At 38.7% G+C, this 18,347-nt stretch overlaps 1 protein-coding gene across 4 annotated transcripts in view; it reads left to right on the top strand.

Moving 5' to 3' along the window:
* Positions 1-18,347, top strand: part of LOC136886040 (cytospin-A) — a 471,506-nt gene that overhangs the window by 421,241 nt on the left and 31,918 nt on the right. For all 4 annotated transcript variants that reach the window (XM_067158760.2, XM_067158757.2, XM_067158759.2 and 1 more), the window contains exon 13: positions 11,262-11,441. In XM_067158760.2, the coding sequence (XP_067014861.2) occupies positions 11,262-11,441 (180 nt within the window). The remainder of the gene's footprint in view (positions 1-11,261; positions 11,442-18,347) is intronic.

Raw genomic sequence — 18,347 nt, 5'->3', positions numbered from 1 at the left:
TCGATTTATCACGTTTTCTTTCCGATGAAATTGTTTTACATGGATATGACATCTCTCTTGCAGATCCTATTTCTGCACCTCCGTTAACCGATATGGCAAAAAAAGACATAGCGCAACAGCCCTGAAGAGCCATGGCCTACCAAGCGACTCAGCCCAAAGGCCTGCAGAGTACGAGGTGTCGTGTGGTCAGCACGATGAATCCTCTCGGTCGTTGTTCTGGGCTTTCTAGACCGGGGCCTCCATCTCACCGTCAGATAGCTCCTCATTTGTAATCACGTAGGCTGAGTGGAAGTCGAACCAGCCCTCAGATGCAGGTAGAAATCCCTGACCTGGCCGGGAATCGAACCCGGGTAAGATTCAGGCACTCTACCCCTACACCGCGGGGCTGGCGATGTGGCAACAACCTTGCAGAAATCTTGTACATCTGCAGGTCCTGTTGTAAAATTCATAGCACTGACAATGTGGTGGGGGTGGTGGTGGTGTTTATTGTTTTAAGAGGAATTACAACTTCAGCCAGCTTCTATTAATAATAATCAGAGGGGAAAAGGAAGAGGTCCGATCCTTTGTAGAATAAAGGTATTGGTAAAAGAAAGAGAAGGGCCAGGAAGGGCAGTAAAATGAAAGAATCCCCAGGCCTTTCAAACCTAATACCATGACGAATAGAATACCTAGTGAGATCATTCACAGAGTTCAAGCGCGCTCCTGCAGAGTGGCGCTAGTGGAGCCTAACACCAACGCTACACGGTCAGCTATTTTACACGAATACACAAATAACTATAAATACAAAATTCAATTCCATAGACTTATGAATAATACTGTAAAAGAGTTGTAAATACTATTCTTAGTCCCCATGAAGAAATATCTTTGGATAAAATGGAACATTACGAAAAGTGAAAGCAATATTGTGCTTTATATACTTAAAAAAAGAATTTTTAAACAGAGCCCATAAAACATTAAACATACACCAGATTGCAAATAACACTGACACTTTTCTCAAAATGAATTACTTAAATTACCCACCAAAACTAGTCTGTGTGAGGCCACTTTTGATATTTTGAGAGTCGACTTAGATTGTCGAGCTTGAAGAACTCTGCAGAGTTCTCTCGCTCTGAAGAAGAATCAGCACTTTAAATATTGGTAGACCAGTTCAGGAATAATGTCCAAAGTGTGTTCAATACAACAGCCAGCCCCTGATGGCACAACTAAAATTGCATCAATCGAGTCAAGACACTCGTAAAAAATATCGCCCCACATCAACCTAAACGAGCTCAGTTTTTCATGAATTTTCCGTTTAAGTCTGGAAAAGAATGTCACACAACTTGCAGATAGACGTGTTAGAAACCTCGTGCCACTGCCGCATCCGTAATCTTTATAATTAAATTTGCAAAAAAATGCAGGTCACATATTCTGCTTTCGGCCGACAATTGCTTATATTACAAGTGATTATTTTCATTGTGACCATATTGAAATTCAATTATTAAATGTTAAACATTAATTTATTGAAACCACCTATTCAGTACTGGTTAAGTCTTTATGACTATAACAGTGTCATTACATTAAGTTTGAGTATGGTACATGTTTCGCCTGGCATTGCAGGAATCATCAGCCATTAATTCTATCTCCAAGTCAGAGCTCTGAGTGGATGCTATTTTAGGATTAATCATAGTCAATATTACTTATATAACAGTCCAATGGAGTGATCAAGCCGTCCATATTTTTAAGTTCTAATGTGACATTCTACTCTTGTTCACATTTAATGGAAATTATTGACTGTCAACTTTCATAATGTCGGTAATGAGAACGGCTTGATGCAAGTGGGATTAAATCATCTGATTATTTTCTGGAAATAATAGAAAACTAGTTAATTGCACACACAAAACACTATACGGATACTAATGCAGACTTTCAGAAAATATTAAAACGAGCAAATTCCCTCCATGTCTTAAAAATATCACCATGACTTTATGCATGCACGCTATTACCTTCATCGACAATTTGGCGCACGTGTTGTTGCAGCTGGTGCGTTGAGAGAGCGGAGTGATCACACTTGGTAGTCATGCTAATGGCTTTGCAGTCAGAAGTGTTGACCAGCAGAGTTCAGGTAGGATAGATGAAAGTGAGGAGCTTGACACAAGCAAGTGGTTAACGATAGAAATACCCATATATCGGGATAATTTCTACGCAGTCCATCTATTGAAAACTGATTGATAATGGCTACTGACACCTCGCACAAGACTTAGATAAAGAAATGATGCAATTTCAATAGTCCACCTATTAGGCCTTCTTCAGTCTTGAAAAAGAATATAAAGTTTATAGAAATGCTCTAGAAAAAAGCACCACACTAAAAGTCCATAAGAAAGAATTGATCTTGAAAGGTTTCAGCTTATCATAAAGTAAAAAGCTCAAATATAAGAAAAAATCATAATGAAGAATATATAAAAACCACTTCTTCTGAAGTCTTGTAGAAAAATATCAATCGAATCAGAAGGCCTCATTCTAATGTGCAACAGTTTGATATGGTAATGCGTTATCATCCAATGCTTCTGTTAATTTCGCTTGACATTGCCATGGAATGCTGCAATTTTCATGTATGACTTGACTTAATTCTGTCTTGGAGCCCTGCTGGTAGCACACGCACACTTTCGTGCGCTGTTAATAGCCGCCTAGAAACACACTAACGTCATCAGAGGCATTCAGTAGAGTAAGGCATGGGTTTTCAAATGTATATACAGGACTTGCCATGTTCCCATATGTTAAGAAAGTATAAACAACACGGTTGCCATAACTTAAAAAACGACCTCCAAATAAACCCGAAATCCAGATTTTAAACGATACATATTTTTATTGACTCTATTGTATTAGTGTTTGCTAATGGTTCATGTACTTGCTCTGCAGGTAAGATGGACACCACTTCTTCTCACTCCAGAAACTGTTATAAGTGGCGGTACTCTCTCTGTACTTTGGATGATGAGTCATTTTAATCCACAGTAGGATCTTTTAGTCAGCTTTAATTAGTAACTCTCATAGTCAACCTATATTATTATATTTTAGAAAATTCAGAATCCTGCTTGTTTTATAATGTGTCTCTAAGAAAGCTTGTTCTTTAATAGAAGATTTGTTGTAAGTGAAGTTCTTCATGATATTCTGATGCTAGAATAGAATATTATAGTGCAAAATGTTTAGAAATGGATCCTCTGACTCACAGATGGACTTAAGGCCCGCCAGACCCTGGAAGATAGATTTCGACGATTGGAGATTGCAATGGATAGCTGCCGCAGATGTGGACTGAAGAGGGGACGGCCCCTTGTTACCCAGCGTCCTCTTTCTTTAACTCGTCGCCCGGAGTCTCTTCCTGTTTTGAGTGACGTGAACTTATCAAACCCTACACCTATCCCTAGAGTGCAGCTCAGGAATGTGCACGGCGTGTTGTTACGTCGCAGCGAGAGTCTTCCTAACATACTCAATGCATTCTATCCATTGCCTGTTGCTAACCCTCGTCCCAAGAGTGAACCCATTCTTCTTCCTAGTGTTCGTGATCGTGTGGGCAACAAACATATTAGAAGAGTTTTGAAATCGCACAAAAATCCTAGGCAGATTCATGTCATTGCAGAAGCTGAATCTGAGGAAGCATATGATGGGACAAGAACATCTAGCTGTCCAGAACTTCTAACTTTGCCACCAGACATTGGCTCAGATTCAGAGTTCCTGAGAAAGAAAGTGCAAAAACCTCTACCTGAAATAGTGTACAACGAGGAATCTGTTAATACTTCTCAGAAACTTACAAGTTACAAACCAGACCCAGGTGCAATATGGCAGAAGACTGACACTAGTTATATGGATGCTAGAATTGTGAAGCAAAATAAGACCACCAGCACAGTATCTATTGATACATCTGCAGACAAGTATCAAGGACAACAACTAACGGGTACCACGGATTCCAGTGAATCTCTTAAAGAAAATATGGACACTGGTCCTGCTTATGCCAAAATTGTGAAACAAAATAAATCTAAGCCTATGCCAAATGTACTGTCTTATTTTGATCCAGCTGATAAGGAGCTATTGTCTTGCATAGCAGACATTGAGGACCAACAGCAGAGAGCTACCAATCAGGTATCTCGAACTCGGCCTGTTCTTGATCTGGAGCAAGGTATTGTGGCGCACAATGATATTGAAAAAAATTTATCTTCCAGTATTGAATCAAAAGTCATGTCTAAACATGTAGAGCCAGAAACTCGAGGGAAACTGCATTCAGAATCCAGGAAGCAGAAAGTTCCTCATGAAATATCAGGAATTAAAGTAGCAAAAGAATCAAGATTGAAGAATGGTCCTCTGGCATATGAAGGGAGAAGAACTAGGTCTTTGAAACTGTCTTTGTTTCCTGCATTACAAACGCCGGGTCCAAGGAAATCTGTATCTAGAAAGCAGGGACAAAATTTTGTGGAAGTGGGTAGAATGTCGGAAGTGTTAAAGCATAGAGCTCATCGTCCATTAGTAAAGAAATCTGAAGGCCAGAAAATGAAGTCCAAACATAAATTTGTGAACAAGTATAAATCTGAAGGTAGCTTCTCCTGTAAAAGCCGGGCTGCTCAGGTGATTTGGCAGGCAAAAATGAAAGGAAAGAACAACCTTAAATCAGGTCTACTGTTTTTACGAGAGTCTATTGTAATATCTGGTGCTCAAAAAAATCACCATAAGAGTAAGGACATTGATATAATGATGGAAAAAGTAACATTAACTTCAGATCCTAGTGTACAGATTCGTAGAAATAGCAGTATGGACTATCGTGACCCTCTGTTTACAGACATAAAGTTTAAATTCGCTGACCCAGGAGAGCAAGTTCTCTCTCAGCCTGTATCCAAGTTTGCAGTTGTACAGCCGTTACCATCTGTTGAGGATCCGAGGGTGGTTAGTCGACCTGTAATGAGAAGAACCAGTTCTTTGCAAGAGAAGATAGCCAAATTTGAGAGCTTACAGCAATCTGAACTCTCGAACACAAGGAGAGGGTCCACCAACTCCAGAAGTGGAAGAATATCGTGGTCTTCCTCGATGTCCACGGAATGGAAGGATTGTAAGTCCCTCATTCTTTTTTTTTGCTTTCCGTACACCATTCGTCGCATCATGGATGTGCTTGGGATTCTTGTGATGGTGCGCAGTTTTGTTGTTCTTTGGTCCTTTGTTAAATCGGTGGGTTTGCAGTAATGTGTTTCACAGTTTGTCATGATTTGCACGTGTTTTTGTTTGTTATAGTTTTTTGTGATTCTCTGCTTTTCACATCAGTCCTCTGCCATTGTTCTGTTTTTGTGTGGATAAAATACTATAAAGGGTGTTCTCTTAATGTACAGTAATTGTTTGGTGTTGGGGGAGAAATGGTCTATTAGTTTGTTTGGAAGGTATTTTTTTCTTGTTGTGTGAAGCTATTAAGGGAAGGCTAAAAGCCAAAATCTGAAAGGAAAAAAAAAGTTTTTCATTTTTGACTTATGTTCAATTCTGGACTTTTGTGATTGTTCTGGCATATCATTTGTTTAGAAATTCCTATTAGAAGTACTTTTAATTTTTTATTTTACGCCTCCACTAGATGGATTTCAGCTTCATGATGCACTAATTTGAATATTCAGTGATATATCACGTCGTTTTTGGTCTAGAAGGCTGTGGTTTGGCTCGGTTTAAAAATCAGGAATTTGGCCATCCTGACGTGCTCTAAGGTGGCTGTCTACTTTTATTTATAAACAGATAATTTGCGATAAATTTATATGTTTTTTGTGTGTGTGATTTCACACCTTTTTCAGTTTTGTTAATTGATTTGTACATTTTACAATGCCACGGAGTACACCTGTGTACACAAAAACCCATAAGAACAAAGGTACTGACATAGGCTTTAACATCTGACATTTAACCAAAATCATAAATCATCCTCTAGGCTATAAGATCATAGATCATAAGAGAATGGAAGAAACAATAAATTGCTTGCCTCTAATAACTGACATACGAAGAAGATTGTGGCCTGCAAAGGGAACACTACTAATCTCTGAGATTTCGGCATCCTCTATTGATGTTACACTGCCAATGACATTTCCTTGCTAAGAGATCACTGAATTTTGCCATTCTCACATCTTCATTTTCCCACGCCTCATACGCCATTTGCTGAACAGCATTCCTGTCATCATTTCAGCCTTGTCAAGAATGACAATATGATAGAAAACATTATATTATTACCCAGTTTTCTCAGGCAGAATATTCACTAACAAGAATTCAAATCTGTTTTGAAATGTGGCCCTGTTTGTCTTATGATAAACCCATGGACACACAGACAGTTGCAAATGAATCTGTTGCATCAACTTGCGGCACAGTACTTCTTACCTCTTTTGCAATGGGCATTGCCATTCCCCCCGCCATGGCGCAACAGGCCCGAAGGGCCATGGCCTACCAAGCGACCGCTGCTTAGCCTGAAGGTCTGCAGATTACAAGGTGTCGTGTGGTCAGCATGGCGGATTCTCTCGGCCATTATTCTTCGCTTTCTAGACTGTCAGATAGCTCCTTAATTGTAATCACGTAGGCTGAGTGACCCTTGAGCCAACCCTCAGATGCAGGTAAAAATCCTGGCCGGCAATTGAACCCGGGGCCTCCAGGTAAGAGGCAAGCACACTACCCCTGCACCGCGGGGCGGGCCATTGCCATTATATCTTTAATCACGTCCATGCAGCCATTCGTATGGTATGGTTTATATTGAGCCATGTTTTGTCAAACCGTACATGTTCAGAGATTGCTTAGCCACACAATGAATGTAAACAAGAGAGTTGGTAACCAGGTTTCAAGAGCCCTGTCGACATGAAAGACAGTTTATTACCTCCTGGAGAAGGAAGACTCCCGCAGTGCGTTCTTGTGTGCTGAATTCATGATCCACATCCTCGTAGAGTGCACCAGTCTCTCAGTCTTAAAATGGAACTTCGGCCTGCAGGACACGCTCGACCTCATGCTAGCCGGTGATGCGAATACTACTGCTGATCTCGTCATTTGCTTTATATGTGAGAGTAGATTAATTAAGGCATATGAATTTCAAGTGTTCTGTTACTCAGGGAACTTGCATTTGTGATCTTTTCGGCTAATTAAAATCATTTTTATTTTTAAATAATTTCCAAAATGCACCATTGAATAAATAATTCCATTTTAGTTTTGTCTCCATTTAATTTATTCAGAGAGGATGATTTCCTAATTATACTTTCTGTTAAAACAAAACTCGCCACCACCAACACTTGATTGAATGTCTTGTGTTTGAGCCCATAAACACTTTTATTCTTTTATTATAATATTGATTAGTACTATGGTGGTGTTAGCTGCCAAATGTTCAGAGCATGTTTAAATAATCTTTGTTTGACCAGTTGGCTAAAACTGGTAGAGATTTCATACATTCTCCACCTGAAGTGGAATGTTGAATTTATGAATCCCTGCCAGCTTACCTATTTTATTTCACATACCTGGGAATGAAAGTGGTTTTTATATTGGAAGTATTACTGGAATGAAATGCCAGGGAAGACTTTGAGATCCCACTGAATACCTGCTCCACGTCCTCCTTTTAAAGTCCAAATTTTGCATGCTTCTACCATTTTGAACTTTCAGTGCAATGGTAAATAATTGTATGGTCACAGCTACAGAGTTACAGACTTAGAATTTAATCAATTTTCTTAATAAGAAATTACACTATATTGGTAAAATCCATCTTTCAATACTTCACACAATCATTTATTAGTACATATTGTGGTCCTTTTATTGGACCTCCTTCAGCTATCAGTGTTGAATGACATTATGAAATGAAATGAATAAAACAGTTTAAAAAACGGGTGAGTTGGCCGTGCGGCTGGGGGCGCGCAGCTGTGAGCTTGCATGTGGGTGATAGTGGGTTTGAACCCCACTGTTGCAGTCCTGAAGATGTTTTTCTGTGGTTTCCATTTTCACACCAGGCAAATGCTGGGGCTGTACCTTAATTAAGGCAATGGCCACTTCTAACTCCTAGACTTTTCCTGCCCCATCGTCACCATAAGACCTATCTGCATCGGTGCGATGTAAAGCCATTTGTAAAAAAAAAAATTAAGTGACAATACAGTGTTCATATTTTAAATCTTCATACTGTCCTATGGAAAATAAAGGTCACACTGTTGATAAAGTAAAATTTAAAATGGTGAATCTTGAAAAGGTTAGAAACACCAGGTAATCTTAAAAAGTACTAGAATGTTCATTCCAGAATGAAATTCTACACAAAACTTACGGTTCAGTATTCGCATAAAATTACGGTCTTTCGTTCTTTGTTCTCCCGTCTCCTCCTCCTAGGAAGAAGAAAACTACTACCTTGTTCGAAAATAAATGCATGTAGAAGACCTGGGTTTGATGTAAGAGTCCATCTATGACAAGTGTGTAATGCTGTAAAATTTCTTTGTTATTTTCATCTTTGTCCTCTGTTGCTTCTTCTGCCCTCACTGGTATGTGTTATTGTGCTTACTTGAATGTTCTTATCCTACTTCTTAGATCTCTTGTTTTTCATTTAGTTATTCTGTTTCCATTACACACATACAGTGAGTCAGCTAAAAAATGTTCACCTCTAATGACTTAATACTGTTTTCACTTTAAGAAATGTTACCAAAGGGCTCATCACACTTGCAGTACTGAGATAACTGAACTTCATTTTTTTTTAAATGGAACTACTTTGGTTGAGATAAGGGCGCTCCAAATTCAGAAGTGTGATGATTTTCTGAATCCTCTTAAGAACTTCTCAAGAAAATGGAATGTTTTCAAACATGCTTAGAGTGTCAACAGTGGAGCCTATTTGAATGAATTGCTAACGAGTGACCAATGCACACGCTAGGTAGTGTGTTCCTTCACCTTCTTCTGTGAACTGTGTATTTGTTCTACTGTGGCACTGAAACCCTTAATATTGCTGTATGTGACAGGTAAAGGATAAGTGGATATAATACAGCTGTTAAGGAACAACATTTATTTGAATAGGATGGTCCATGGCTGGCAGTTAAAGCACATCTGAAGGCACTCTGTTTTGTTGAGATGTACTTGTCAGATTTTGAAATTAATCACACTATAATTTGCAATTAGCTTAGTTCCAGTTAAAAGTTTAATTTCTGCAAGTTTGATTATAAGCTACTAGATAACAATACTGAAAGAGAAAACAGATTTTCCATGTCTAACAATTCGTTATATGGGGTGACTCACCCCCGAGCCACTACCCGCACTCGTATCCCAGAAAAATGTACGAACGAGAGAATCAATATGGGAAACATGAGGAAATGAGTGCACAAATAACAAGAGGTCTGGCGATCGCGGTAGGGAAAGGCGACAAAATATCATCCTTGAACTGGAGATCAGTCCCTTAATAATAGTGATAATACTAAAGGACTAACACTACTATGAATTAAAAGCGAATTAGCACACAAATTCCCAGTTTATTGAAAGAGTAAATTAAGAAGAAAAAATTAATCAATGAAACAATGCAAGTAGAATATTGAACAGAAAATGTTAAAAAGAAATATATACACATAGAGCATGACATCCAAACTTCCCACCAAAAAATTTTAAAAGTTCAATTACACCATACTTTCATGCTTCTCTCTCCTCTTTTTTTTTTTTTTTTTCCCCAAGACGCCCACACGGTCAATGTTCTCTTACTTACATTGTTACTCTTAGTTCATTAAGCATTCATAAGATGACCCATCAGAAAGGAGAAAAATACATGCTTTAAAGAGGACAAAGGGGGCTGAGAAAATCAGTTATGAACCTCTGTGGCTGGAAACCACGAGATTGCGTACATCAACAGTCAAGTAAGCAGAAGAATAAGAAAAATAAAACCGGGAATGAGAAATATAAAATGCCGGCCATCAAAAATAAGTCAGACACAAGGTTTGGTCAGGTACGAGCAAAAATGCAGGAACAATATTTTAAAAAAATCACCACATGAATTAATAAGGGCAAAATATACATAATATAGTATGGCTACTGCTCCGTCCAATTCATACACACAACACCCACACACGCATGATCTCATCCACCCAAACACAATAATAAATAAGTGGCATGAGGCCATTGGTCGGTTCTAAGGGCAATTACACAACAGTCTCCCCATCCAAGCCGGGTTACCAAAACAGTTTGCCTCAATATAAGAGACACAGTATTCCGTAGAAATGAGAAGCATCAAAAACAGGGTTAATGCGATAGGCAAACTAAAACACACAAGGTTTACAAGGTCACAATCCGTACAGAGCCAATTATACAGTTTCTGACATGAATGACCAACACTCATGTAATCGAAGAATAAATGTAGAGGCACATAAATTCAAAGCACAGGGACCGTACATCAAATAGGCTAATAACTCGCCCGACACATTTACACACACACCTCAAGGACAGAACAGCACGCACCAAGGGGTAAAATAAAAATCAACGTACCAAGAGATAGAATAAAATGTACGTACCTGAGAAATATAAAGGAACAATTAAAATAGTCAGATAGGGATACTCATATTTTAAATCTGCTAAAAACCTTCTGATAGGTCAGAAAAGCGGTCTTGTATAGTGTGGAGTCCATCTTGTTGTTTATACTCCTCGATTCCATTGAAAAAAAACAAGGAATAACTATCATTACATCATTACGACAGGAAGTAAGGCCTGGAAATTAAAGATGGTGTAGCACTGACATCTGATGACAAAACTAAGAAACATTGACCTTTGTAAAGTGACTGAATCAAGCGTAAGAAAAACACATATACAGGTTCGAGTATGAACCAGAACACGAGTAATGAATAACATGCCATGAAAAATGGCGCACCCCCTATCTTATTGATGATTGTTTAGCAGTATAAAAATGGTGGTGTGGAACAGGGAACATTTTCTCCTCTCACTGCACTAGCATTCTTCGTAGCTCCCAATTGTACATGTTGATTTGTCTTTATATCAAAGAATACATTTTTTGAATAATTCCACATGTTGTTAGCATCACAAACAGAAATATCTAATGTCACATTGAGTATGAAAATAATTACACTTTTAACTTAAAGGCTGCAAATTTCACAGTTGCTAGGAGTGTTGCAATCATTCTCCCTCCTGTCAAACAAATTAAGACCAATACAGCCTTAGTAACATACCTCAGTAAAATATGAAAGGAAAATTTCATTCAAAATGAGCCATTTAATGTTATTTTCTAATTGTCTAACCTTGAGTTTTTGTTTCTCAATGACTGAACTTGGAACTCCACTTTGATTTCACAGCCCAGAAACCTCCGTCGCCATCACTAAGGCCAGCCTCCACACAGTTCCCTACGACAACAGAGAGCAGTGTGGAGATTGCAGTGCGGTGTCACAAGGCAGGTGTATCACGACAAGATAGTCACCTGTCGGTGAAATCTCTCATCGAGAGTATCGAGAACGCTACCAAACAAGCTAAACCAGGTGAGTTAAATTGGTTAGAGATTACAAGGAAACCATTGATCAGTATTCAATATTCCTGAGATCATTTTATCATTTAGGTTTTTCAAAATATTATATGTATATGAGCCTCCGTGGCTCAGGCAGCAGTGCTCTGGCCTCTCGCCGCTGGGTTCCGTGGTTCATATCCCGGTCACTCCACGTGAGATTTGTGCTGGACAAAGCGGAAGCGGGACAGGTTTTTCTCCAGCTACTCCTGTTTTCCCTGTCATAATTCATTCCAGCAACACTCGCCAATTTCATTTCATCCGTCATTCATTAATCATTGCTCCAGAGTAGTGCGACAGGCTTCGGCAGCCGGCAAAATTCCTATCCTCGCTGCTAGATGGGGGCTTCATTCATTCATTCCATTCCTGACCCGGTCGAATGACTGGAAACAGGCTGTGGATTTTCATATATATATCAAAGGGTTCTAAAACCACTAATCAGCATAGCTTAGCATATTATAAATGCATCTTAACTTTTCACGTACAACTACACATAATTTTGACTATATTGCACTGGTGAGATTTGTGATGGCGCTACAGCCATTGATTAGTTTGGGTTTTCTGTTCTACTTCTGTAATTATGGATTGTTAGTGAGTGCAAGAGGTACTATACCGGGGATGATAGCTGAGTTGTGGAAGAGATTTTCCCTCAAGGAAAGCTACGTAGCCATGATTGGTAAAGCTGTGCACGGGTCCGTGCTTCTTTTAAGGAACCATTGATACTTCAAAAAAAAACTTACAATAATGTCTTATGGCAAACCCGTTGAGGATTGGTTTCCTGAATAAGGGAATATATATGCAGTGGAACCTCGATTATTCGTTCCTGGAAAGTACGTTTTCCTGGACGTTCAAATTACATGGTACCGCGAGTATCCTAATTAAATCACGTTGTAAAAATCCCTCATTACCCGTTCCTCGAAGAAACTATTTCCCGGATCATCCGCCCAGAAATTTCACTCCCATCAACGCTAAATCCTCGATCAAGCGTTTTTCAAGAAACTTTATCTCACGAATGGACATGGACTTGTACGGCACGTGTATAGATCTTGGCATTAACGCTCTGTCATTGTGATAATTAGAGCAAGTACTGTATTGGAAAAAACGATCGGCAGTGAACTTGCATAAGGGACCATCTTAGCACCGGACTCGGGTGGTATTGTTTAGAGAATCCTCAGAAATCATAAAACAGAGAGTAATCACAACAATTGGAAGGAGACAAAGTGCATTTCGACAGCTCGTCATTTAAATATCATGTGAGGGAGGAGGGAGATTGGGCTGTGCTTCTGCGATGTCGTGTTTGATTATATCTCTTGTCTTGCCTGTTTTATGTCTAGCCATTCCAAGTATTTACTAATATTCTCGTATAAGATGTTTTTTTGCTCGTTTTCGTTAAGATTCTCTTCACCGTTTTCTAATTTATCAAGAACAATGTGGATGTTTTCCAGGTTGTTCATTAGATTTTCTTTATTTATCATACAGATAATTTGAAGGTCCTGTCTGATATTGGTGAATTTGTGGTTGGACTCTTTCATATGGGATTCCACGGCAGAGAATCTTTTCTATTTTTCAGCATTGACGTGATGACGACAAAACTCTACTTACCTTCTCTCCAGAGCTTTGCATGAACTGTCAGACTGTGTCACATCGTTACTTCACCAGGTCGTGCTCAAAGACAGACCCTCTAGACAGCGCAGAATAAACATCTTTTACAAACAAGAACGAGAGGCAAGATGTCCTGTTATGATGACCTCCATTTTTTAACAAAGGAATGTCCAAAGAACTTTTATTATTTGTGCTTATTGTCCTAATGTTTTTTCTTCTCAATTCTTTATACAGCTGAAGAGGACCACTAAGTGGTCGAAACATGTCCTGTAAGTGCTAATTTATATTCAATATTGCCTGAGGCAATAATAAAGTATCGATTAGGTGGTTATTTATACTAACTTCTCGATTATACTCATCGATATGGTCATGAAATGGACAACTTGTAATAGCTAGAGATAGGTCGAACAAAGTGATCCATTCAAATCGTGACTTCGAATTCATCAAAGTTGTATAAGACGTACTGTGGCAAAAATGCAAAGACGTACAATTTGACCTCGGTTCGTCCTAAATGTCGTCATTTAAGTATGCATCTGTCACTTCTTGCGACGTAGAAAGATAATTTCCTGTGTTTAAGAATATGCTGACAGATAAATGGATGAGCTTAAATCAAGGCAAGTTCGAGAAATTATGGTAGTTGTTGTACAATGTTTCAAAAGGAACTGAATTTTGATAGTGCATATTTTCCAGTTCATTGTGCGTGTTTTGCCATATGATAGTGCATGGATGCATGTATATTTTGAGATTTGATAGTGCATGGAAATCCAGGCTCTACTTTTTATTGTTTTGGTCCTGATATAAGACCGGGAATTTTGACGTTTTTGTGTTAAAATGTCATAGAAACTGCAGTGGTTTTATTTGCGCACATTTCATTTAAAATGTTTGTATCATTTCCCAGTCGTACTGAGTTGTGCAGCAAGCGCGCTTTCCAGCTGAGCTCAAGGTCGCGAATAACCGTAATTTCTGAAGTTTTCATATTTTTTTCTTTTCAATTTGATTGTGATTAGTGACAGGCAGAATTTAATATCATGCATTTGCGAACTTTTGAGACTTTACAAAGGTGAAAAAATGAGTGTATCCTCCTAATTCAATACATCATATATTCCATCATTAGATGGAGTAATCAAATTCAAACATGTTTTGGCTCGTTTGAGCCATCTTCAGTGAAAAAAAGGGGGGGGGGGGGGGGGGGTTAAATAATTTACATAATACAAGCTAAAAAAATGCCAAAAAAACATAATGAAGGAACAAATGAAAAAACAAAAGAGAACCTAGACGGAAACAAAATTAGCACAATATACAATATTTACATCATCATGTGGAGCAAAAACCCATCACATCAAATTGGCTATGAAGGGAGTGGGAGCGAATTTTTTAAAATTTTTTTTTGAGAAACTAAGCCTGACATAATGTGCCTGTGTGATGGATTTCTACAAAGATAGATTTTCTGCCTGAATTTTTGACAGTGATTTCATCCTGTTTTATATTGTTAAAAACACCAATGTTTTGTAAACTAAGAGGTCCGCAACCTCACTGTGCACTTATTGTTCATTTCCATCTGTCTCATTTGTTTTCATTTCTTTTCTTCTTAGGTTAACACAGTTTTTAGTTTTAATTATGTTTTGTATTATCCCCTGTTTCACCGAATTTTGTCGCAGTGAGTTGTTTTTTGCTCCACATGATGATGTAAATATTGTGCTAATTTTGTTTAGGGGCTGCCTGGCCGAGGCAGTAAAGGCGTGCTCGGTTCGCCCAGAAGGACGTGGGTTCGAATTCCCGTCAGGAAGTCGTAAAATTTAAGAAACAAGATTTCCACTTCCAGAGGTGCATATGGCCCTGAGGTTCACTCAGCCTACACCAAAAATGAGTACCAGGCTAATTCCTGGGGGCAAAGGCGGCCGGGCGTAGAGCTAACCACTCTACCCAGTGATCTCTATAGCCTACATGGATGGCTGGTAGCATGGGTAGCAGTACGCTGAATAGAAGATGACTGGCGTAGTAAGATGGCAGCGAGCGCATGGTGCAGTAGACCCCGAGGTTCGCGCTTGCTTTGTTTATGCTTAGTTCAGTGACGCCAGGCCCCCTGATTGTAGTTCCACGGGTGTTCTGTGCTGTGTTATTGCAACACGCCACACATTTACAAAGGAATTAAGATGAAATACATCAATGGAAAATCACTAGTTTAGATATTTCACTCGCTGAATTGAAACCACATGTTACTTCTGCATGTTAGTAAAATATAAACAAACAAAGGAGCCATACTTGTACTACTACGAATAACACAAATACGAATTCCTAAATGTAAATACAGTAGAGTCTCGCTCATCCGACCTTCGCTTATCCGACATTCCTTGTTATCCGACACTGTTAGACTTAATTTCAACTTTTGGTGGAGACTAAATTCAGGCACACCTTCTGTGGAGGGTGCGACCATGGGACAAGCACTGGCCTGAACGCTGGCGGTAGGACTGAGTTTTTCTCAAGGACAGGTGCAGTGAGTCTTCAGTCATTATAGTATTGGTTGGGTGCGGATGTTATAGTTTTCATATCCTCTGTGAGTATGGCGAGTAAATGGAAGAAAGTGATTGTTTCTATGGAACACAAATTGAGTGCATTAAAGAGACTGGACAAAGGGGAAATTCTTCCAAATGTGGCTTCAGATTATGGTGTTGGACGTGTTACAGTGGGAGACTGGAAAAAACAGAGGGAAGAAATTAAAAAGTTGTGCTCTATCAGAGCACAGAAAAACAATGAAAAATGTCAGTACGAAAAAGTAAGTGAAGCACTATTTCTTTGGTATCTGAACACCGGGAAAAGGGCCTGCCAATATCTGGCAGCATTCTGCAGGAAAAGGCTGTGTATTTCCAGAAGTAGTTTAATGAAGGGGACCCTAATTTTCCTGCCAGTGCTGGGTGCCGTGATCAGTGGCAGAAACGGTACGGTATTAGGTAGTTTAATATCTGTGGAGAAAAGTTTCTTTTCGTAAGACATCTGGAATGTTTTCGTTTAATACTGCATGTACTGTACAATTGAATTGGTAATTCATTAAGTAGAGCACCGTAAAACATGTCTTTATTTTAGCCTTCCTGTTTGTTTCACTTCATTTACAAAGTTATTCTGTATTATCCGACATTTTCGGTGATCCGACGTACTCCAGGTCCAGTTTACGTCGGATAATCGAGACTCTACTGTAATACAAATACATAATATATTTAAACTATCAAAGTATACATGTGTGGCAGATATAAATTGAGTACTATTTGGAAGAGGTACAACATTCCGTCAGTTCAAATTACAATATTTCCTAACATAACGTAATTGTATTGATTACATAGTAAACAATTGACTGTCAGCATGCCGAAGTGTACTTCTACGGCAAATACGCCGCCAAATACTTGAATATTGCGCGAAAAACACGCAGTAAACTATCAATAAGCCGTTACAGGAGAAGTGGGTGTGGTTCTGGGCTTTTAAATGTCCTGTGGGCTCAGGTTGAATGGCTTCTACAAGCTTCAAACAAGCCGGAATTACTAAAATAAAAACATTTTCTGAAAGAGGAAGAACAGGGCTATTTTTGTATGAATAAAAAGAAAAACAGAGTTTTTGACTCAAAATATGAAAAATTCAGTCATACCTCCCCTTAAGAATGCAAATTTTCGAGGCATGTATAAAATTTACAGCAATGTTTCCAGAAACTGTTTTTCACTCTTATTGTATTCCCGATCGCTAATTGCATGTATTCAGCACCTAAGTTAATATTTGTCGGCCGTTAGTATACATTCATTTTTATTGCTATCCCAGAGATTTACTGACTTCGGAATGACTTGTCAGTGTTCCCAAAGTCCTTATGCTTTGAGTGAACATGTCCCTATATTTTTAATTATTCTAATGCGTCATTAACTGCGATTTAAAATTGACTAAATTATCATTGCTTCCCCATAAGGAGAGCTCTAGGATGGGTATGCTGACATGGCGGACCGTGCGCTCAACTTGGCGAACTTTCTCCTGCAGCGGAGAGCCGCCATCAGCGATCCATGTATAGAGATCAGTGACTCTACCCTATCACGTGCAGAGGTTAACAATGGTGGAAGCCTTTACCTTCCACTCCTCCAAGGGCCTTCATGGCCTGTACGGAGGTGACTTTGCTTATTTTGCTAATTTTGTTTCTGTCTAGGCTCTTTGTTTTTTCATTTGTTCCTTCATTATGTTTTTTGGCATTTTTTAGCTTGTATTATGTAATTATTTCAACCCCCCCTTTCACTGAAGATGGCTCAGACAAGCCAAAACATGTTTGAATTTGATTACTCCGTCCAATGATGGAATATATGATGTATTGAATTAGGAGGATACACACATTTTTTCACCTTTGTAAATTGAAAACCGTCAATACGGAAAGATTCTAATATCTTGTAACTTTTGAGAATCAATACTTGCATTCAAAACCATATTCTTGAGTTCAACATAACCTGTAAATGTTGATGTAGGACTAATTTACACGGTACAAGATTTCCAGAAACTGACTACGAACAGTCACTGAAGAATTTCTTCACTTTCTTTGAAGTGTGGCAGAAAACCAATCCTTGCTGAAATATTCCATTACCATCTGGAAACTTTTTCTGGAGCCCACAAAGAACTCTGATATCTTGTAGTTCTGGTAGCTTTTCATCGTGCCATCGACTGGCACTAAAAATTCTGTACCTTCCTTTGTGAAGCATTCTCGAAACATCATCTTCATGGAGTGCTTTTAGGCCTGTTGCAAATGTGCTGAATTTTTGGCTCATTCACTCAGCACACACGTTGAACCCTCTGCCGTCCATATCAAAGTGACTTACATTAGAGAAAAGATTCGTAGTTACGTGAATGAATCGTATCTATGAAATTTCATTTTATATTTGTCCTAAATGAAGGATAATAGATGCTTTCACGGCAATCAAGATTAAAATTAGCGGTAAATTAATAAATACCATTTTTACTAAAGAAATATACATACGTACCTGCTGTGGGATGAGCAAATGCTTATAAAAACAAAAATGACATTGTGCAAGTCCTATTATACACCAGATCTTACATACATTCTCGAAACCACAACACTGACCAATAGAGATAACTCCAAACTCCAGGCAGCTGAAATGAAATTCCTTACGCACTATGATCCAGAAAACCAGGAAAGACACGTTTAGGAATGAAAAAATTAGAGAAGAGGTAGGAATAGATGATTCTCTCCTCAATAAGATTCAGATATCAAGACTGAAGTGGTTTGGTCACATGAAGAGGATACTAG

This window comes from Anabrus simplex, chromosome X, assembly GCF_040414725.1.
Source record: "Anabrus simplex isolate iqAnaSimp1 chromosome X, ASM4041472v1, whole genome shotgun sequence".
Taxonomy (NCBI): Eukaryota; Metazoa; Arthropoda; class Insecta; order Orthoptera; family Tettigoniidae; genus Anabrus; species Anabrus simplex.
This window is presented reverse-complemented; position numbering and strand designations above follow the sequence as displayed.